Here is a 16,138-nt window from a genome sequence, read left to right as displayed (position 1 = left end):
TGCCACCAAAAATGTTCAAACTGGAATTTTGGAGTTTTCAGACATTCTTACCTGGTATCTCTGGCTCTGGATCCTGGGCAGGGAGAGGATGACCATTTTCCAGGAGAACATCTCCTGGTACAGCTTGTAGCGGCAGTCTTCAATTGGTGGGTTCAGATAGATCACCTGGTTAGTGATCCTCAGCTCATGGATGACGTTCTGAGGAAAAAAATGGTAAAATAATATTTAGTGAATAAAAGTCTGCTGTGTCGTGGAATAAAATGAGTCACTTCAATCACAATGTCTACCTTAATCTTGGGCTCCCCTCCTGGTTTGTGGCTCACTTGTGGAGCCTCAGTGTCCATGTCCACATCGGCCTTGTCCTCTACCTGACCACGGAGCACCTGAGTCCAGGCCTTAAGGCCAGCCTGCAGGCGCACTCCTAGAATACGTTCAATCTAGGAAAACAAAGCACAAAAACCGTCCTGTCAGAAATCCACTCTGATTCAAAACAGCTAGTCTCACAAATAGTTCTTCATGTAGTTTCATGGTGCCAACCTCAATGTCGAGCTTGTTGACCCAGATGGGAAGGTTGGAGTAGGAGTGGAGATTGAGATCATCTACGGCCTTCTGGACTCGGTTGAGGATGTCTGAGAAAGTCTTGTGGTCGAACATGCAGGTCTCCAAAGAGCGAACTTCAAGGTCGATCTTCTCCTCGATCAGCAAGAGATCATCCACCTGGAAACAGAACAAAACCAAAGTCAATGTATGAGGCATTTCAACAACAGCAATTCTTGTAGGGAAGGATAGTGATTATTACACACTGACCTTCTCCTGGAAGTTGAAGACCGTCTCAGCCAACCTCTGAACATAAGGATCCAGCTTGTAGGACTCCCACACCAGAGTGATTCCTTCAGTAACAAGAGCCTGAACCTCTTTCTTGAGGCCGGCGACCAGAAGGGAGATGGATGACCTTTCTTCCACCTTCTCACAGGTGCGTTCGTAGGTGCGAACACTCTCGATCAAAGAGATGGCGAATGGGTAGAGCTGGTTAGCCTGGTGGGCTTTGTTGACGATAGCCAGAGGGACACGGAAGCTCAACCACTTCAGGTTACGGACCTCTTTGGACAGGGTGATGATCTCTGGGAGGAAGTTGACTTTAAGCTTGAGCATATTTCCAGTGCGTCCGCGGGCACGAGTGCTCTCGATTGTGAAGATGCGGCCAGACACACCGAGATTACGCTGCTGCACCTAAGTTATGAAAGGAAGAAGAAAAGACATTTAAAAACAGGACACATCAGATGCATCACTAGAGAAAAACAGAATATTTTCAATTATCTGTGCATGATCAGCTCCATACCTTGCGAGCCCAGTCATCAAAGATCTCTTGGGTATTGAGTTTAGCCCTAAAGCTATCTCCATCCTGCTTCAGCTTCAGCCCTTCCACATGGTTCTCCCAGCCTTTCCCCAGAACATCCTCCACTCTCTTCATGTAGGCAGTCAGCTGCCGGTCGATTTGCTTGGCCCAGATGATGGAGCCAGACACAGGAGGCAGGTCTCTCACGTGGCTCATCTTGCAGGCTTGGCTCTGAGGATACTGCACCTTAAACTTGTCGTGCAGCGACTCGATGTCGTCTTTCACGCGCTGGATGAGCTGCGTCTGGTACTCCCGGATGGCGCCACGGATGTGAGGGCGCACAAAGAGGGCATTGAAGCGGGAGAAGATGCGGAACATCTCGTTGGCGTTCTTGGCGGTTCCCAGCTGGTCACGCAGGCGGGCAGTGATACGGGTCTCCACACGGTCGATGCGTTCGTCGTAGCGCTTCATGGCAGCTTCCCAGGCTTCAGTGCCTTCCTTTGACACGTCGAGGCCGTCGACCTCTTTGACGTTCTCATATGCCAGGTTGACCTCCTCGATGGCATTCGCATCGGCAGCATCAAAGAGAACTCCAGCCACCTTCATATCCTGAGGCTCTACAGTCCCTTCTGGGGCATGTTGTGGCACCGCTGTCACCTGAAGATTAAAGTTAAAAGAACAATTTCTCCATCTAGTAAGGAAAGCAACCAAACTTATTCAGAATTCTCTGTGGAAACCACCCTAAAATGATCAGGGAGTGAGTGATGAATAAAATGTGACTGTGTTGTCTTTACAGAGGACAAACTTTACCTGAGGTCTCAGCACACGAACAATAACAGCCCTCAGCTGCTCATGCTGCCTCCTAAAACGTCTCATGTGATCCAGACGTGACTGCAGCTTCCTGTGAGCAGGGCTCAAACGCCACACCATCTTCAGATTCTCCTCCCTCTTTCTCTTCACAATGTCCCTCAGGAGCACCTGTAGTTTTTCATATTCATCCTCCCAAGTCTGGAACACTTCAAAGCATGCCACCATCACCTACACACAGAAGTTTTAAGGATATTTAGGGAAATGGCTTACATTTTCTGTCATTAAAATAAGAGTAAACCTCTGGAAAAAGGCAGTGTAACAGGTTTAGTGCCAACCTTCTCAAATTCTTCATAGGCAACATGCATGAGTTTCCTGGTGCCCAACACTTTGAGGAGCTGAGAGCTCAAGTCCCTGGAAATGGCCTCCACCAGACGCAATGCCCTCTGGATGGGGTACTTGGTGTTCCTGATCTTTTTCAAGTGAGTGAAGATGGCCATCAGAGCCTGACGGATTTTATCAAGCTCTGTGGCAGAGAGCAGGTCATTAAGAGGGAAGTCCTTCATCAGAGGATTGTAGTCATTGACGGTTTCCACAGCCTGTTTCAGACCTGAGGAGAGTTGAGAAAAGATAAGAAATTGCTCAGTCTGGATACCAAATAACGTAACAGAGTTAAAAAGCGAGTGAAAATTACTCACCAGTGTCTGTGTCAAAGCTGACGGTAGCATGGAAACGTTTGCCATGTTTGAGGATATCCAGAGTGAGCAGAACCTCGGGGCTCTCTCTCTTCTCCTGGATCCTGTTCAAGGCTCGCTCTAGATTCAGCCAGAAGCTGATCTCCTGCAGGGCTGTGCCTGAAGCTGGGTCACGATCAAGCTTGGTCACCTGGAGGTAAAGTAGGTGGAGGACACAATTAAACCCAATGTTGACTAGATAAATAAAATTGTTCCTTATGTAGCTCTTAATACCTGATGTATGAGATTAACTGAATAGAATTCCTCATACCTTTTGGATTTCCCTGATCCAGCGGTTCACTCCAGACTGCAGCTGGTTAAGGAAGGATGGGTCCTCCACTTTGTCGCCAAAATCAGTGACCTTGGGCTTCTCCCCGCGTTCATAGCACTGCTTGGCAATGTTTGTTATGGTGTTGTGGATCTGCAGGCTGATCTCAGGAATCTCAATGTTCTGCTGCAGGTGGAGAAGTCCCATCTCCAGCTCTGCAATCTTTTTCTCCACAGAGGGAGCCATTTTATCTCCATCTCTGGAGGGTAAAACGGATTATAACCCAGATTGATTCTCCAGCAATGCTAATTTTCACCTCATTTTAAGATTAAATTCAGCTGCTCAGATGTAAGGTGATGTAAGAGGAACATTTTCAGAATTACCTGTCTGCTTTGCCTGACTCACGGATGTAGGACTTGAAAAATGGAGCCACGGCATTGCTGATGATAGAGTGAAGCGTCTCATAGGGAGAATCCTCACTCAAGGTCAGAACTCTGACCTGAGTTGATATGGGCTTATCTGCATCGATGACGCCTGTCCTTTTGATCAAAGCCAAGCTGAAAGACAAGGGAAGGGAGAACACGTTAAAGATTTTGCTCCAAGGAAAAATGGTTGTGAAGCACTGCTTTGGATCAGTTGTTTCTCCATATTGTAGTGATTAATCAACTTCTTTATACTTTACATAACCTGTGAAAAGATTGTTCTGTACTTGTTAGAACTTTGGTCTGTAGCCTTTATTAAAACATGATCAAAATACTCAGGATTTCTTTGTTAATTAATTGTTAATTTTAACATCAGATAACCCTTTACTTCTAATGTGACAAATTCTCCTGTTAAAGCTCTCAAATTTCACATAATGTAATATAAACTGCTTAATTGTTAAATGCTTTAGATGTCATTATTTACCTGTTGGACTTGATTCCATAGTGTATGTCGATGTTGATGTTGTAGGTGATGCACTCCTTCTCTTCCTCTCCTTCATCTCCAACATCCTCTGTGTAAGCAACAAATAAAATCAGTCTTTTCCAAACAAGAACACACCAAACTCATGGCATCCTTCTCTGCATAGCCAATCTAAGTCAATTATCTGTTATGCATCTTTAAAAGTGTCCGTATTATCATGCAGCCAAAGATCTGAGGTTTGTCCGAATATAATGGTGACTATTTTAAGACTTGTGCCAAGAAAAGTAAGTACTTTGAATGGTAGAAAGCAGACGACAATGTTTTACATTAATGGGCCATGTAATGGGATGGCAGTGCTATCTAGCACATCTATTCCCATCCATCTATATTTTCCCTGCAAGTGAGGTCACTGCTCGTAGGAAGCACTGGCCATTTTCAGAAGCTGCAATGCAGCATTGCAGCATCAGTATTTTTAGAACAAAAACATTAAAACGGGCTGAGGCAGAGTCTCAAAAAACCTTACAGCTCGAGTCATGTGCAGAATCAAGAGATCGAGATTTAGCCCTCTTTTAACATCAGAGAGGGCATGTGGCTCTGGATTAATACGCCCGGAGGAAGCTGAGGATAATGTTTTCTTTTACTAAAGCCAGTTCACATGATAAACCCTTACTAGGTGAACACAAGTGACTTAGTCATCACAGAGGATTCATTGTATTTCAGATGCTTATATTTGTGTGTTTTCTATAACCAAGCTTTTTATTTTGTCAATGACGAGTTTGCTCCATTCATTTGCATTACATCGATTTAAAATGTATTGCAATGTGCTCTTTTAAAATGTATGCTTTAGCAACCTGCATTTACAAAACAGGTTCTACTGGCAATAAAAACAGTTAAGTCCTTGTAAATGCAGCTAAAGTTAACCCGCACTACGCCTTTAAAGTGAAGCTAACAGCATTTTTACCAGATTACATTGTGTTGTCATTCACTGTCTCTCTTCCCCACCCTGTGTGGCGCAGTTAGCCCACAATTTAGCACTGTCATGGATGTAGAGAGCAAGCTAGGCTTTACTTTGACATTTATGGAGCCGACAGTCAGGTATTAAATGCACTTAGTGTAAACTCAAAGATATAATTTGAACCATTTTGGCGAAATAGCTTGTGAGTTAGGTTCCAGACACGTTGCGTCTAACCCAGCCCTAACAGTAAAATTACTAAAAATGTCTCAAAGCTTAAAGCTAAAACTACCTTTGAGTGCACTTCTCTCAACCAGGATCGTGTGAATCTGGGGATCTGACAGAAATTTCTTCATCTGTTCCACTGCGCTCTTCTCCTCTAGGGCGGTTTCCAGGGAGGCCGGGGCCTCGCCGCCATCTTCCAGGAGCAGCGGTACCAATTTCCTAAAGTGCTTCTGCAGCACCGAGGTATCAGCGACCGTCTGCACGGCTGACACCTCCATGGTACCGGAGTTCTCTTCCGTCCCTCCGCCGTCGGACATCCTCTAAAGCCGTCAGAGACGACTGAAAGCGGCGTGAAAGTGAACAAAGAAACAGGAGCTGGCGTTGGCTGTCTAGCTCTGGTAGGTACCGAGATGGTCAGAGGCTAACTGCTGCTGTCAAAACGCCGCAACCGTGCCCGTCAGATTTATTAGCGCAAAGGCTTATGGTACTTGTCGTTCGGAGGGCGACTACTTCGCTGAACTAAGCCCACCGAACACTACACCACCCAGCATGCAGTTTCATTAATCATTTCCTTATTCTTTTCCTTTGTTTTGCAGTTGATGACAGACAGGGGGAGAAAGGGAGTTGTCAAATCATTCTACAGCTTCTACGGCCAAATTGATAACACTATAAAGACCGGAGGCATAGTGGTATACACTTTGTGGCATCTTGACTGAAAACAGTATGTGCTGAATTTTGGCAGATTATGTCAGAAATGGTTAATTTTCAGAAACTCGTTCATTATTTCTAGATAATTTTACCAAACTAAAACTTAAACTGAAGAATTTAACAGTAGCCTACTGGGAGTTTGAGCTTGACACTGGAGAAGGTAGACTTGTAAAGCCGTTTAAAACTGACATTAAATCTCCAGGTAAAGAACCAAGACTTGGAAATACAACCATTGCATATGACTTTACTAACCATTTTGTGGACTAAAAACTTGCAACTAAATGGAAGACATGTCTCATTTCCACAGAACAGAGGCCCTGAAAGGACATTCATCCCTAAATTTTACTGTTTTCTTCATGATAACAAGCACAACACTTTTGTATCTTATTATTTTGACAGGAATAACATAACTCAATTAATTTAGTTTTTTTTTTTTTTTCAAATTCTCCAAAAATTTAAGTGGATATCATGAGAATTTTTAAATAATCATATATTATTAAATACTCTGAAATATTAAAAAAAAAAACATTCAAATTTTCTAATGGGAAAACGTATTCAAATAAAATGTTTGAATGAATATGCTTTGGGATTTTTTGGGAACAAAATATTCATTGATAAATTGGCATTGACACTGGAAGGCAAAATGCCTCTGAAATTAAATGGAATAATTAGTGAGGATGCATGACATTGGATTTTTGCCAATATCCAATATGCCAATAATTACAAATTAATTTCAGCTGATACAAAACTTATGCTGGCCTGTGAGCAGACTAGCCTGGAGTAGTACCTTCTTTACTTTTTAAAATACTGGTTATCATGAAAGTCCCAATGTATTTTATTTTATTTCATGAGAACATATTCAGAAAAAAATATTACAGGACTCACTGTAGCCTCTAGAAGAGGGTCTTATTTGTTTTAGGGTGATTTAGTCCTACCGAATTGACTCCAATCATGGGAAAATCACTGCCTCAGAGCTTCTGATTAATTTACTACCTTTTTAGTAAAAAGTGGTACTAAAATTCACTAGCAAACAGGAAGTAAAGCTGTTGAAGATCAAAATTTTCCAAGAGGAGGCTCCCCACCCCAACACTTATTGCTGAAGTAAATCTTACATGCCTTGAACCAGAAAGTACACACCAGATTTCCTTCTTTGACCTCAGATCTAATGTTTATGAAGACACCTACATAGGACAAAATTGTTGGTGGATATTTCCTTTCTAATCTCCTGGGACAACTGTCTCCTTAGCCTTCTGTGGTCCATGTTCAGTGTGGTACACACCATGATACCAAACAACACAGTGACTACTTTTCACCCTTTAAATAGGCTGACTGAATGATTACAATTTTGAATACACCTGTGATGCTAATTACAGGACACTACTTAGTTTAACATGTCCCTATGGTACAATTTTCAGTCTTTCTAAGGGTACCATCATTTTTTCCAGGCTAGTTTCATTAGTTTATTTTTAAAATTCTGGTGAAGTACAAGTCAAAATCACATGTCTGATTTTCATTAGATAATTTTAAGTACATTTTTATTTATCATCACTTCTGTCAGTTTCAAGTTATTTCAGTGACCACTGTGGGTTTTTTTTTTTTTTCTTTCTTTAACGGGGGTATTTTGTCCATGTCTGTCTGGACAATGAAATCCCTTGTTTATATTTAGCACAGGGAAAGTAAAACAGTTTTTTTGGGGCAGCATGCCCCCAGATCTCCCCATTAAACTTGTTTTTTGGACTGTGGTTTTTTTAAGACTCTGCATGTTTCCAACACCCTTGTTTATAATGATATAGATATTTTAATGATCCTTTAAAACACAAATTTTAAAGATGAACAAAATTAACAAATATCAGTCCTTAAAACACACTTTTAAGTGTAAGGAGGAATGATGATGAATAAAGAAAGACTTCAGCTGACATTGGTGCATTTTTCCAGCCTAAAACTTCTCCAACTTATTTGATCATTTGACCAATATTTACAGCTGATACAGGCAGATTTTTATAGCCAAAAAATCAGTGGTAGATAGTGGCAGAAATGTTCATATCTGCCAGTTATTCCCTTTTTAATACCAACATCATGCTGATAATATTGTGTATCCCTAATGATTAGACAAACAAGGCATTGACTACAGTTTGGATTGTCTTTATTAAAATAAATATCATCATGAAGTAAAACCTCATAAACAAAAGTAACAGTTAAAACTTTCAAATAAAATTTAGGACAACACGAGCTAGCCTGGTCCCTGAGTTTGACAAGACAATATTTAAGATTTTCCAGTAACATTTTCAAGCTAAGCTGCATGTTATGTTACCCCATAGCTTATCAAATCATATAACTCTGATACTGTTACTGACCTACATTCAAAATGTAGCTGATGTTGTCATAGTGAAGCACATACTTATAAAACACCAAAGAAACACCTTTACATATGCAAAATGTGCACTAATGTATAACAAAGTAAAACACCAGGGGCACACATTTTTATCATTGTACCAATAAAGATTTGCAACAGAAGTTACCCATATTGTCTTTACACTGTAGCTAGCTAGAGAGGAGAGACTACTTTAATGCTCCCTTAAGTTTCTGTTCTCTGCTGAGGGATACCACTCAAGGCTGTTCCAGCGTCAAAGGATAATAAAAGATTTTGCATTTGTTAAGCCTCACATGAGGACAGTGCTCATAGACAAGTACAGTACATGAGGCCAACCTTGAATTCATAGCACAAAATCCTACTTTGCAGTCAAGGGAAATCCCTGTCTCACGAAGTGAAACCAGGCATCTTCTGTGAGTTTTCATGAGACCATTTACACGTAATTTTAGTCCATATAACTCCTCCTGTTCTTTCACAAAACAAGGCATTCATCCTCCCATTGAGTTTAAAAGAAAAATATGGAGGATGAAGGATGGTCACACTTCTCCCAAATCAACAGTTCATGACCGGTGGCTCAGTCTTCCTCAGGAAATTTGAATTTTGCATAGACGACGAGCATAACGATCGACATGGTGACGCATAGAGAGCCAAACACGAGGTAGGCAATGCCCAGGAACTCATTTTTCCCACCCATCCAGGACACGTTGCTGAGCACCACCTTCTTCCTCCCATCAAAGCCCAAAACGGGATAGTCTGGGGGACAAAATGTCAAGGAAATCAATAGAAACAGCAAAATAACAACAAAAAATACTGACCAAAATCTGTAATTGCAAAATGCTATATTTAAAAAAAGGATCAATTTCCATGTATTTCTGTGCTACATCAAGATGTGAATCCAACTGACCCATATGAAATTTGACTGATCCTAAAAATCCATCCTAGTTGGATCATGCAGTTGTAGAACCCACTCTGTGATTTTGCGTGGTCTTTTGCTCCGTGGCTGAGTTACTGTTGTTCCTAAACACTTCCACTTTCTAATGATATCACTTACAGTTAACTGTGGAGCATCCAGCAGGGATGACATTTCACCAAAAGTCTTATTGCAAAGGTGGCATCCATCACAGTAACACGCTTGAAGTCAATAAGTTCTTCAAAATGACCCATTTTGTATCACAAATAATTGCAAATGGAGACTGCATGGTTAGAAGCTTGACTTTATACACCTGTGGTGACAGGTCTGATTGAATCGCCTGGGGTTTGAATGACTTAAACATGGAAACACTTGTATAGTCTTCAGTTAAGTTACATAAGCCTTATAAAGGTTAACCTGAACCAACCATGTGAATGACTATTTGCCTACCTTATTTACTCACTGCTAAAAATTTGCCTGCTTTATTTTCATCTCAAGGAACTCCTGAGTCACTGTGTTCTTATAAAAACACAACCACACCCAGCTGGTGAAACAGGTTAGACCAAGCTGCTGTTGTTGAAACATGACACAAAACATGTGCACATGACAATGGCTGACCCCTTTCAGCAGATTTTTTATATCTTCTGACGTGGCCTGACGGAGAAAAATGTCTTTAAGTTCAAATGTTTTCAGATAAAAATACATTCTGATAAGGGTTTTTTTTTAATGCTGCATTGTGTTTCTCAAAAAAATGGCACGGGTCTATCAAAAGGAAGAACATAAACAGAGATGTGGTTAAATATCTGAAACAGAATGAAGAAAAAATAACATTTGCACGGCCAGTATGGTCAATACCAGTGTGTCTCAACTGATAGATCATTTTAGGGGGCACTCTGTTTTAACTAGCAGTATTATTTAATAAGATATGATATACTGTTTCAAGCATATACTATTCAAATTAAAGGCTATTTCATAAGAGAAAGTTGGTGCATAAAGGATCTAAACTGTTGCTAATTTGCCCTCTACTGGACCATGCAAACCTTTGCTGTGCTTCCTATGGGGCACTGTAAAATCATAGATCTTTTCCTGCTATATGAGTGTCGAACCCAGTAGAATTCATTTTGTTGTGATTTCAGCAGCTTCAAAACCAAATTCAGGCTTTGTTTATCTACTTTGGACTTGCTACAAGCTGAACATTGGTTCAAACACACCTTTAGCAGCTCTGACACAGGAAGGAGTAGGTGGTTTTTTTGTCAGTGAGCATGTCGGGTGGCTTTACTCATAAAGTCAGTGGGAACATGTAGAAGAGTGTTTAATTCACGTTGTTTACTGTAACAAAATCACTTTTAGGTTAGGTCACTCTTATTTTAACTTTTTTGTTAATAAAGAAGCCTAAGTAATTGAACATGTTATAACATTTGGGTTGGGATTTCTTATAAAGGAGGTGGTGAATTCTTTGGTGTTTTCAAAATGCCTCAGTCCTGGGGTAATGGATAAAGCCCAAAAAGGACAGGATTTTGGATTAATTATGCATATTTTTTCTAATACTGAATCTTTAAAAAATAGTTTTAACTAAAAATATGCATTACTGGTATTTGCAGTTTGCCTAAATAGTATATTTTAGAATGTCTGAAATACAAAGACATGAAATGAATGAATACAAGAAATAACATAAGCCTCTTTGGGTTTTTTTCAGTCATAGAGTTTAGAAATTAATAAATTTTGAAGCACAATATGTCCTCTTGTATGTCATCAATCCAGCTGAGTCCAAACAGAACAACACTGCTTAACTAAACCCTTCATATTTAGTCATTTTATAGCTACAAGTATTTACTGTGAGTTTTAAAAGACATTTATTCACCAATCTGTGTTTTTTTAATACGAAGGAGAAAGATTAAACCCATGCCATTTGTTAAGAGTTTTATCATGACTCAGCTGTTATCCCTGCACTGTTAAAAGCTAATGCAATGAAAATGAATTAACACAATTATTAAAAAGAATGGGTAACATAAGATAACATCATATCAGTGCAAATATGTTGGAAAAAAGAAACTAAAGAAAGCCTTCTCCATCATCTTCATCAAAGGATACTGTAGGCAATTTCAAGGGAGTAGTTTCCAGCTGGCAGGCCCCTTTGATAATCCCCCTCTGTGATTCGGCGATACAGCTTTCTGAAATCTGGCAGAGCTGCTCTCCTCATCCACACCAGGAAATCCTGATTGATGAAGCCATTGTTGGCAGGGTCTGAGGTGTCCAACTCATAAGCAGGCCTGGACCAGTACAGGGGTTTCACAGTACCTGGGGGTTTAGATTTTCATCGTGTTATTTAAAATCCGATGTCACCAATAGAGACTCAGAACCTTCAATGAACAAAATTATCACATTAGAACTCCTGGGGTGTTAAGTGACTGTAAATTAAACTAGAATTTGTACTGTTGAATGCATTCCTCAGTGGCGTGACTGACGGGTTCCTGTATTTGACGTTGTAATCCGTCCACCAGGCGATCCCTTTTCCATCAAATGGCACCTGCTTCTTTACCCCGTTGACGATCTGATACAGCTTGAAGGTATCTTTTAGAAAAGCAAAGAGAAAGAGAGCAAGGATTGACACTTCCTTAATGCAAAGAAATTCAAAATCTGTGATGGTTGTTCTCAATGCCTTTGCATACCATTGAACATGCTGTTTGCTATTGCTCCACATGGAACAATTGGTTTATCACTGCTGTCTTTTTGGAAGGGAAAACAGTCTTCATCAGGATCCTGCAAAAAAAATAAAATAAACAAACAAACAAACACAAAAGTATTCTTATTATCAGGTCCATAAAAAGGTCTAAAATCTTCTCTCATTTGGATCCTACTGTCTCAAGTTTATTAACTCGCCTTGAAGTTATTGAGGTCTCCCGTCAGCTGGTAGTGATCTTTGGACACTCCATACTTTCTCTGGTTCTGGAAGAAGTTTGTCAAACCATAATAAAAGAACACAGGCCCCTGTAGATGAAAAAACAACCACGGGTAAGAGGCCAGGTATCAACTTTGGTGAGTTAATTTTTTTACATTTGAATGTGTTTATGTAAAATTTGTTTGCAACCTCGAATAGGCTGTCAATGTCGAACTTCATCTCACAGGTACAGGCTTTGGCAACATCTTCTGTACACTTGAAGCAGGGTGAGTTTTGTTCAACACCAGTGTAGTCAAGCTGTGAAGGGGAAAAAAAGCAAAGTTTCTCATTCATTATTGATGGCTACGTTGACTCCAGTGAGGGTTACTGACACCACACCTTCAAATCAAGAGTAGAATATCACTTACAAGAGCCTGGTCTACAAACTCACAGGACATGACCTAGCCCAGATACAATGCCACTCCAAATACAGAGATTATTTTGTTTACTCTGGGTGAATTATTTTGCATTTTATTGTCTTGCTTCCTCTGTTTTTGTTTGTGACATTTGACATTTAATCTTCAGCATGACACCAGTTTGATTTGTATGTTTTGCAGTTATACCTCCAACACTCGGATGCTCTGTGAAGTGACAAAGAGGGCCACTCCGATGCCGATGAATGCCAGGCCAATGAGGACAAACCCTGGGATGACAATACCAGCGGAAAGCATAGGCTGCCATGCTGGAAGCCTCTGCTGAGTGTAGGCTGTGTTGTCAGGCCGGTTGGCCAACTCCTTTTCTTCCTTCACCATTTTTCCTCTGCTTCTGTTGAACAATGATTGTTTATCATTTCAGCATTTGGCAGCACGACCTACATTGCTTATTAGTATATATATATTAGTTTATTTGTCAGGGACAGATACAATATACATAGACAGCTTTTTAAAATTTAACCAAGGTCTGAAATAATCTCCAGATATTTCACTTCCATTATTTCTTTGAGACCCTTTGATTTAAAAATTCATTTATTCTATATCACATTACTTTTGATGGAAAAACGGACTTTGACGGAAATTGACTTTGTTTTCTTTGTGTTTAGTGCCAAACATACATTTATAGTTAGTTTATCTGAAACAGCACCCGGGACTTTACAGGATGCATGGATAACCGTGTCATCAGCATACATCTGAAGGCCTTAGACCTATAGGACAGATCTTCAGAAAAGTATTAATCTACAAACTGACAAGGCCCCAATACATTTTCTCTGGGAGTTCCTGTTTGTTTTGTAAAAAAACAGACTTGGTGTCATTGATCACAGCACATTGTTGATGACCTTTGAAATAGAAAAGAACCATGACACCGACCTTTTAGAAAAATTAAACAAAACAAGTTTTCAGATTAAAATGCCATGGTTTGTGGTGTCGAAAGCAGTATTTTTAAAATCCAGGAACACTACACCTATAACCAGGCCTGCCCACAGATTATGCTGGGCCCCTGACAAACCCAGAGAATGGGCCCTCCCCAGTTGTGATTTATTAATAGTATCAATGCATGTGTGTTGGATCAGAAGCATTATGCTAGCTTTGGTGCCACTTTTCCTCAGTTTTCTGCACCCATTTTTGCCGCTTGAAAATTATATTTCACTCCCTTTTCTGCCCATTGTTGCCAGTTATAACCCATTTTGCCACTATTGAACAATTGTTGTTTCTGTTAACCAATTTTTGCCACTTTTAACCCCTTTTCGCCACTTGTTCTGGTTGTTTTTGCCACTTTCAACCAATTTGTGCCACTCTACATATGTTTTGCCTCTGTTTACCAATTTTTAACTCTTTTGGCCCACTTGTGCTATTTTACAACCCTGTCATTACCTTTCTTGCCCATTTTTGCCACTTTAAATCCATTTAATTCTGTTTCCATAAAAGGGATTTGGATTTTGAAGGCTATATGCTGTGGCATACATAAAACTAATGATTGTTGCTTCGATTACAGTGGTAATTTTTCAGGTACAAAATAAAATGTGGTTATCACAGCTTAATTTTACACGGGACCATGATTTTCCTGACATCCACAAGCCTCCAATTTGGTTTGGTCCCAGAAAGGTCTCCCCTTCACCCCCCCCCCCATTTATGGGTGGCCTTGCCTACTACACTTCCTTTATCCAGAGACTTTTTAATGTTCTCTAATTATGAACAGGGAAAATGCCAAATGTATATAAAAAACACCAACCACCTATTCTCCCTTCTCTTTAAGCTTTCCCATTTGTTTCCCTTCAACTTTTAAACTCACAATTTGAAACAAGTTATGACGATGTAACCGGCTTTATTACTTAATATATCAAAATATAATATACTATTAAGGCCTACATGAAAGATCCAGGGTAGACTTTCACTCCCCTACTAGTCCGAGTATCACATAAAAAGTCTTGACATTTGACAATCTGCAGCACATGTGAGCTGTAACTAAATACTGTAGGATTAAATTTAGTGTGCTTTAAAAAAAAAGGAAATGCTACGGGAAAGCACTGGTATATATTCAAGATTTTAAACACAGTTTAAGGTTTTACTTACAAACCGCCGCCTCAAAATGGAGAAACAAAGGAGTCAACCAAACATCGGTATGCTTCCTTGAGTAGTAGGTGCGACGGAGCAGCTCACCTATACCTGTCTACCCCCACCTCCCCTGCCCATTCTGTTCTTCCTACAGGCTGACGTCACCTGAATTGAGCAGTTGTTACAGGCAGGAGCGTCATTAAGACATTGGTTTTTCCCCCCAAAAATCTTAGTATTACTTTTTTTTAAATTCTGTGTACCATTTAGTAATGACAAATAATATTTCAATTTGGGTGTATTCCCCTCTATTTTCATAATCATAACTTCCACAGAACCCACCCCACCCTCCCTGTAGTTGGTTTGATCCAAAAGTTGCTGCACGAGCTCAGCTCATCTTAGCTTACGGATGGTAACGACGCTAATGACAGGTACTAGTGTTTGGGTAAAGTTACATAGGACTGTGGAGCATTAAGTTTAGCTTTTGGACGTGTGAACAGGAAATGTTGAGGGTTATGCATCATTATTCATCTGCTAAAGACATTTATTATTCTAATTGGTTGGTCTAGCTCACTGCCTTTCTAATTGGCAACCTGTTCTATGGTTTAAACGTAGCTTCCCGTTTAACACTGATATTCAGAGCTGAATGAAACTTTAGGACAGGCAGAGAGCTAACAAGTAATTTATCACCACTAAATGGGAGAAAAAACAGTACCCATGAGATAGTTGTAGGCCAAAAAGCACCAGGCGTAAAGGATGAAAACCCTGCAGGTAAATTGTTTTCAGTGAGATAAATAAATACACCTTACCCTTTATATAGGCTAATCATTTTCATAAAAGCCATTTTTAAATGTCAGAAGAAGACCAAATTTACTGTCAGTAAAAGCCGTAGGTGCTGTTTTTTTAATAAAATAATTTAGGATTTAACCAAAATAATGTGTTTATCAGTGGTATATATTTCTCATGCAGAATGTCTCATACCAAAATAAAATGTTTTTAATATCTTGTTTTGTATTAAGAATGTGAAGTTGAAAAGTCAGCGCCTCTGAACAGAAGTTAGTGCCTCAAGACTGTTCTTTATTCCTGTGTAAGAGCATTTGTATTTATTTACAGCAGGTCTTTTATCAAGCTTTGCTTCCTTTGTTATTTACTATTTCAGACAAATTACATATACGCAGAGAAAAAATACTCCAAACTGCAAAGCTTTTTGGAAGAACATTTTTGAAGACATTGACTGGCAAGGGCATGGTTATTTCCTTATAAATTCTACATTTCCAACGAGGTTAAATCATTGTAAGTCAAAACATTGCACAACAAATATCCTTCAATGTCTGTCTTTCCAAATTTACAGATTAAGATCATAAATGTGCCTGCTGATATTGATATTGAATCTGTTTCCTGTTCATTTTGCCATTGTACACATTCTTTTCATTTCTGTAACCTACTGATGGAATTTGGGTTGAGTAAAACTAAATTTAACATTATTATTGATTGTAATAT

General features: G+C 39.8%; 2 protein-coding genes across 2 annotated transcripts in view; both read right to left on the bottom strand.

The window, feature by feature from the left end:
- dync1h1 (dynein, cytoplasmic 1, heavy chain 1) overlaps window positions 1–5,672 on the bottom strand; it is a 32,736-nt gene extending 27,064 nt beyond the window's left edge. The window contains exons 1-12 of the mRNA XM_041812331.1: window positions 5,293–5,672; window positions 4,052–4,139; window positions 3,529–3,702; window positions 3,149–3,404; window positions 2,842–3,028; window positions 2,482–2,753; window positions 2,147–2,374; window positions 1,340–1,993; window positions 808–1,230; window positions 538–717; window positions 288–437; window positions 52–198 (exon numbers count right to left, since the gene is read on the bottom strand). Of these exons, the coding sequence (XP_041668265.1) occupies window positions 52–198; window positions 288–437; window positions 538–717; window positions 808–1,230; window positions 1,340–1,993; window positions 2,147–2,374; window positions 2,482–2,753; window positions 2,842–3,028; window positions 3,149–3,404; window positions 3,529–3,702; window positions 4,052–4,139; window positions 5,293–5,542 (3,009 nt within the window). The 5' untranslated portion in view covers window positions 5,543–5,672. The remainder of the gene's footprint in view (window positions 1–51; window positions 199–287; window positions 438–537; window positions 718–807; window positions 1,231–1,339; window positions 1,994–2,146; window positions 2,375–2,481; window positions 2,754–2,841; window positions 3,029–3,148; window positions 3,405–3,528; window positions 3,703–4,051; window positions 4,140–5,292) is intronic.
- A 2,387-nt stretch (window positions 5,673–8,059) lies between these two features.
- tmem30b (transmembrane protein 30B) lies at window positions 8,060–14,767 on the bottom strand. The gene is made up of 8 exons (XM_041812332.1): window positions 14,660–14,767; window positions 12,716–12,917; window positions 12,303–12,410; window positions 12,095–12,202; window positions 11,884–11,974; window positions 11,648–11,785; window positions 11,306–11,512; window positions 8,060–9,057 (listed from the first exon to the last, which is right to left on the bottom strand). Exons 2-8 carry the CDS (start codon window positions 12,902–12,904, stop codon window positions 8,879–8,881), a joined length of 1,020 nt encoding a protein of 339 aa, XP_041668266.1. The 5' UTR covers window positions 12,905–12,917; window positions 14,660–14,767; the 3' UTR covers window positions 8,060–8,878.
- Between the last annotated feature and the right edge of the window lie 1,371 nt (window positions 14,768–16,138).

Source organism: Cheilinus undulatus, linkage group 18 (genome assembly GCF_018320785.1).
Source record: "Cheilinus undulatus linkage group 18, ASM1832078v1, whole genome shotgun sequence".
Taxonomy (NCBI): domain Eukaryota; kingdom Metazoa; phylum Chordata; class Actinopteri; order Labriformes; family Labridae; genus Cheilinus; species Cheilinus undulatus.
This window is presented reverse-complemented; position numbering and strand designations above follow the sequence as displayed.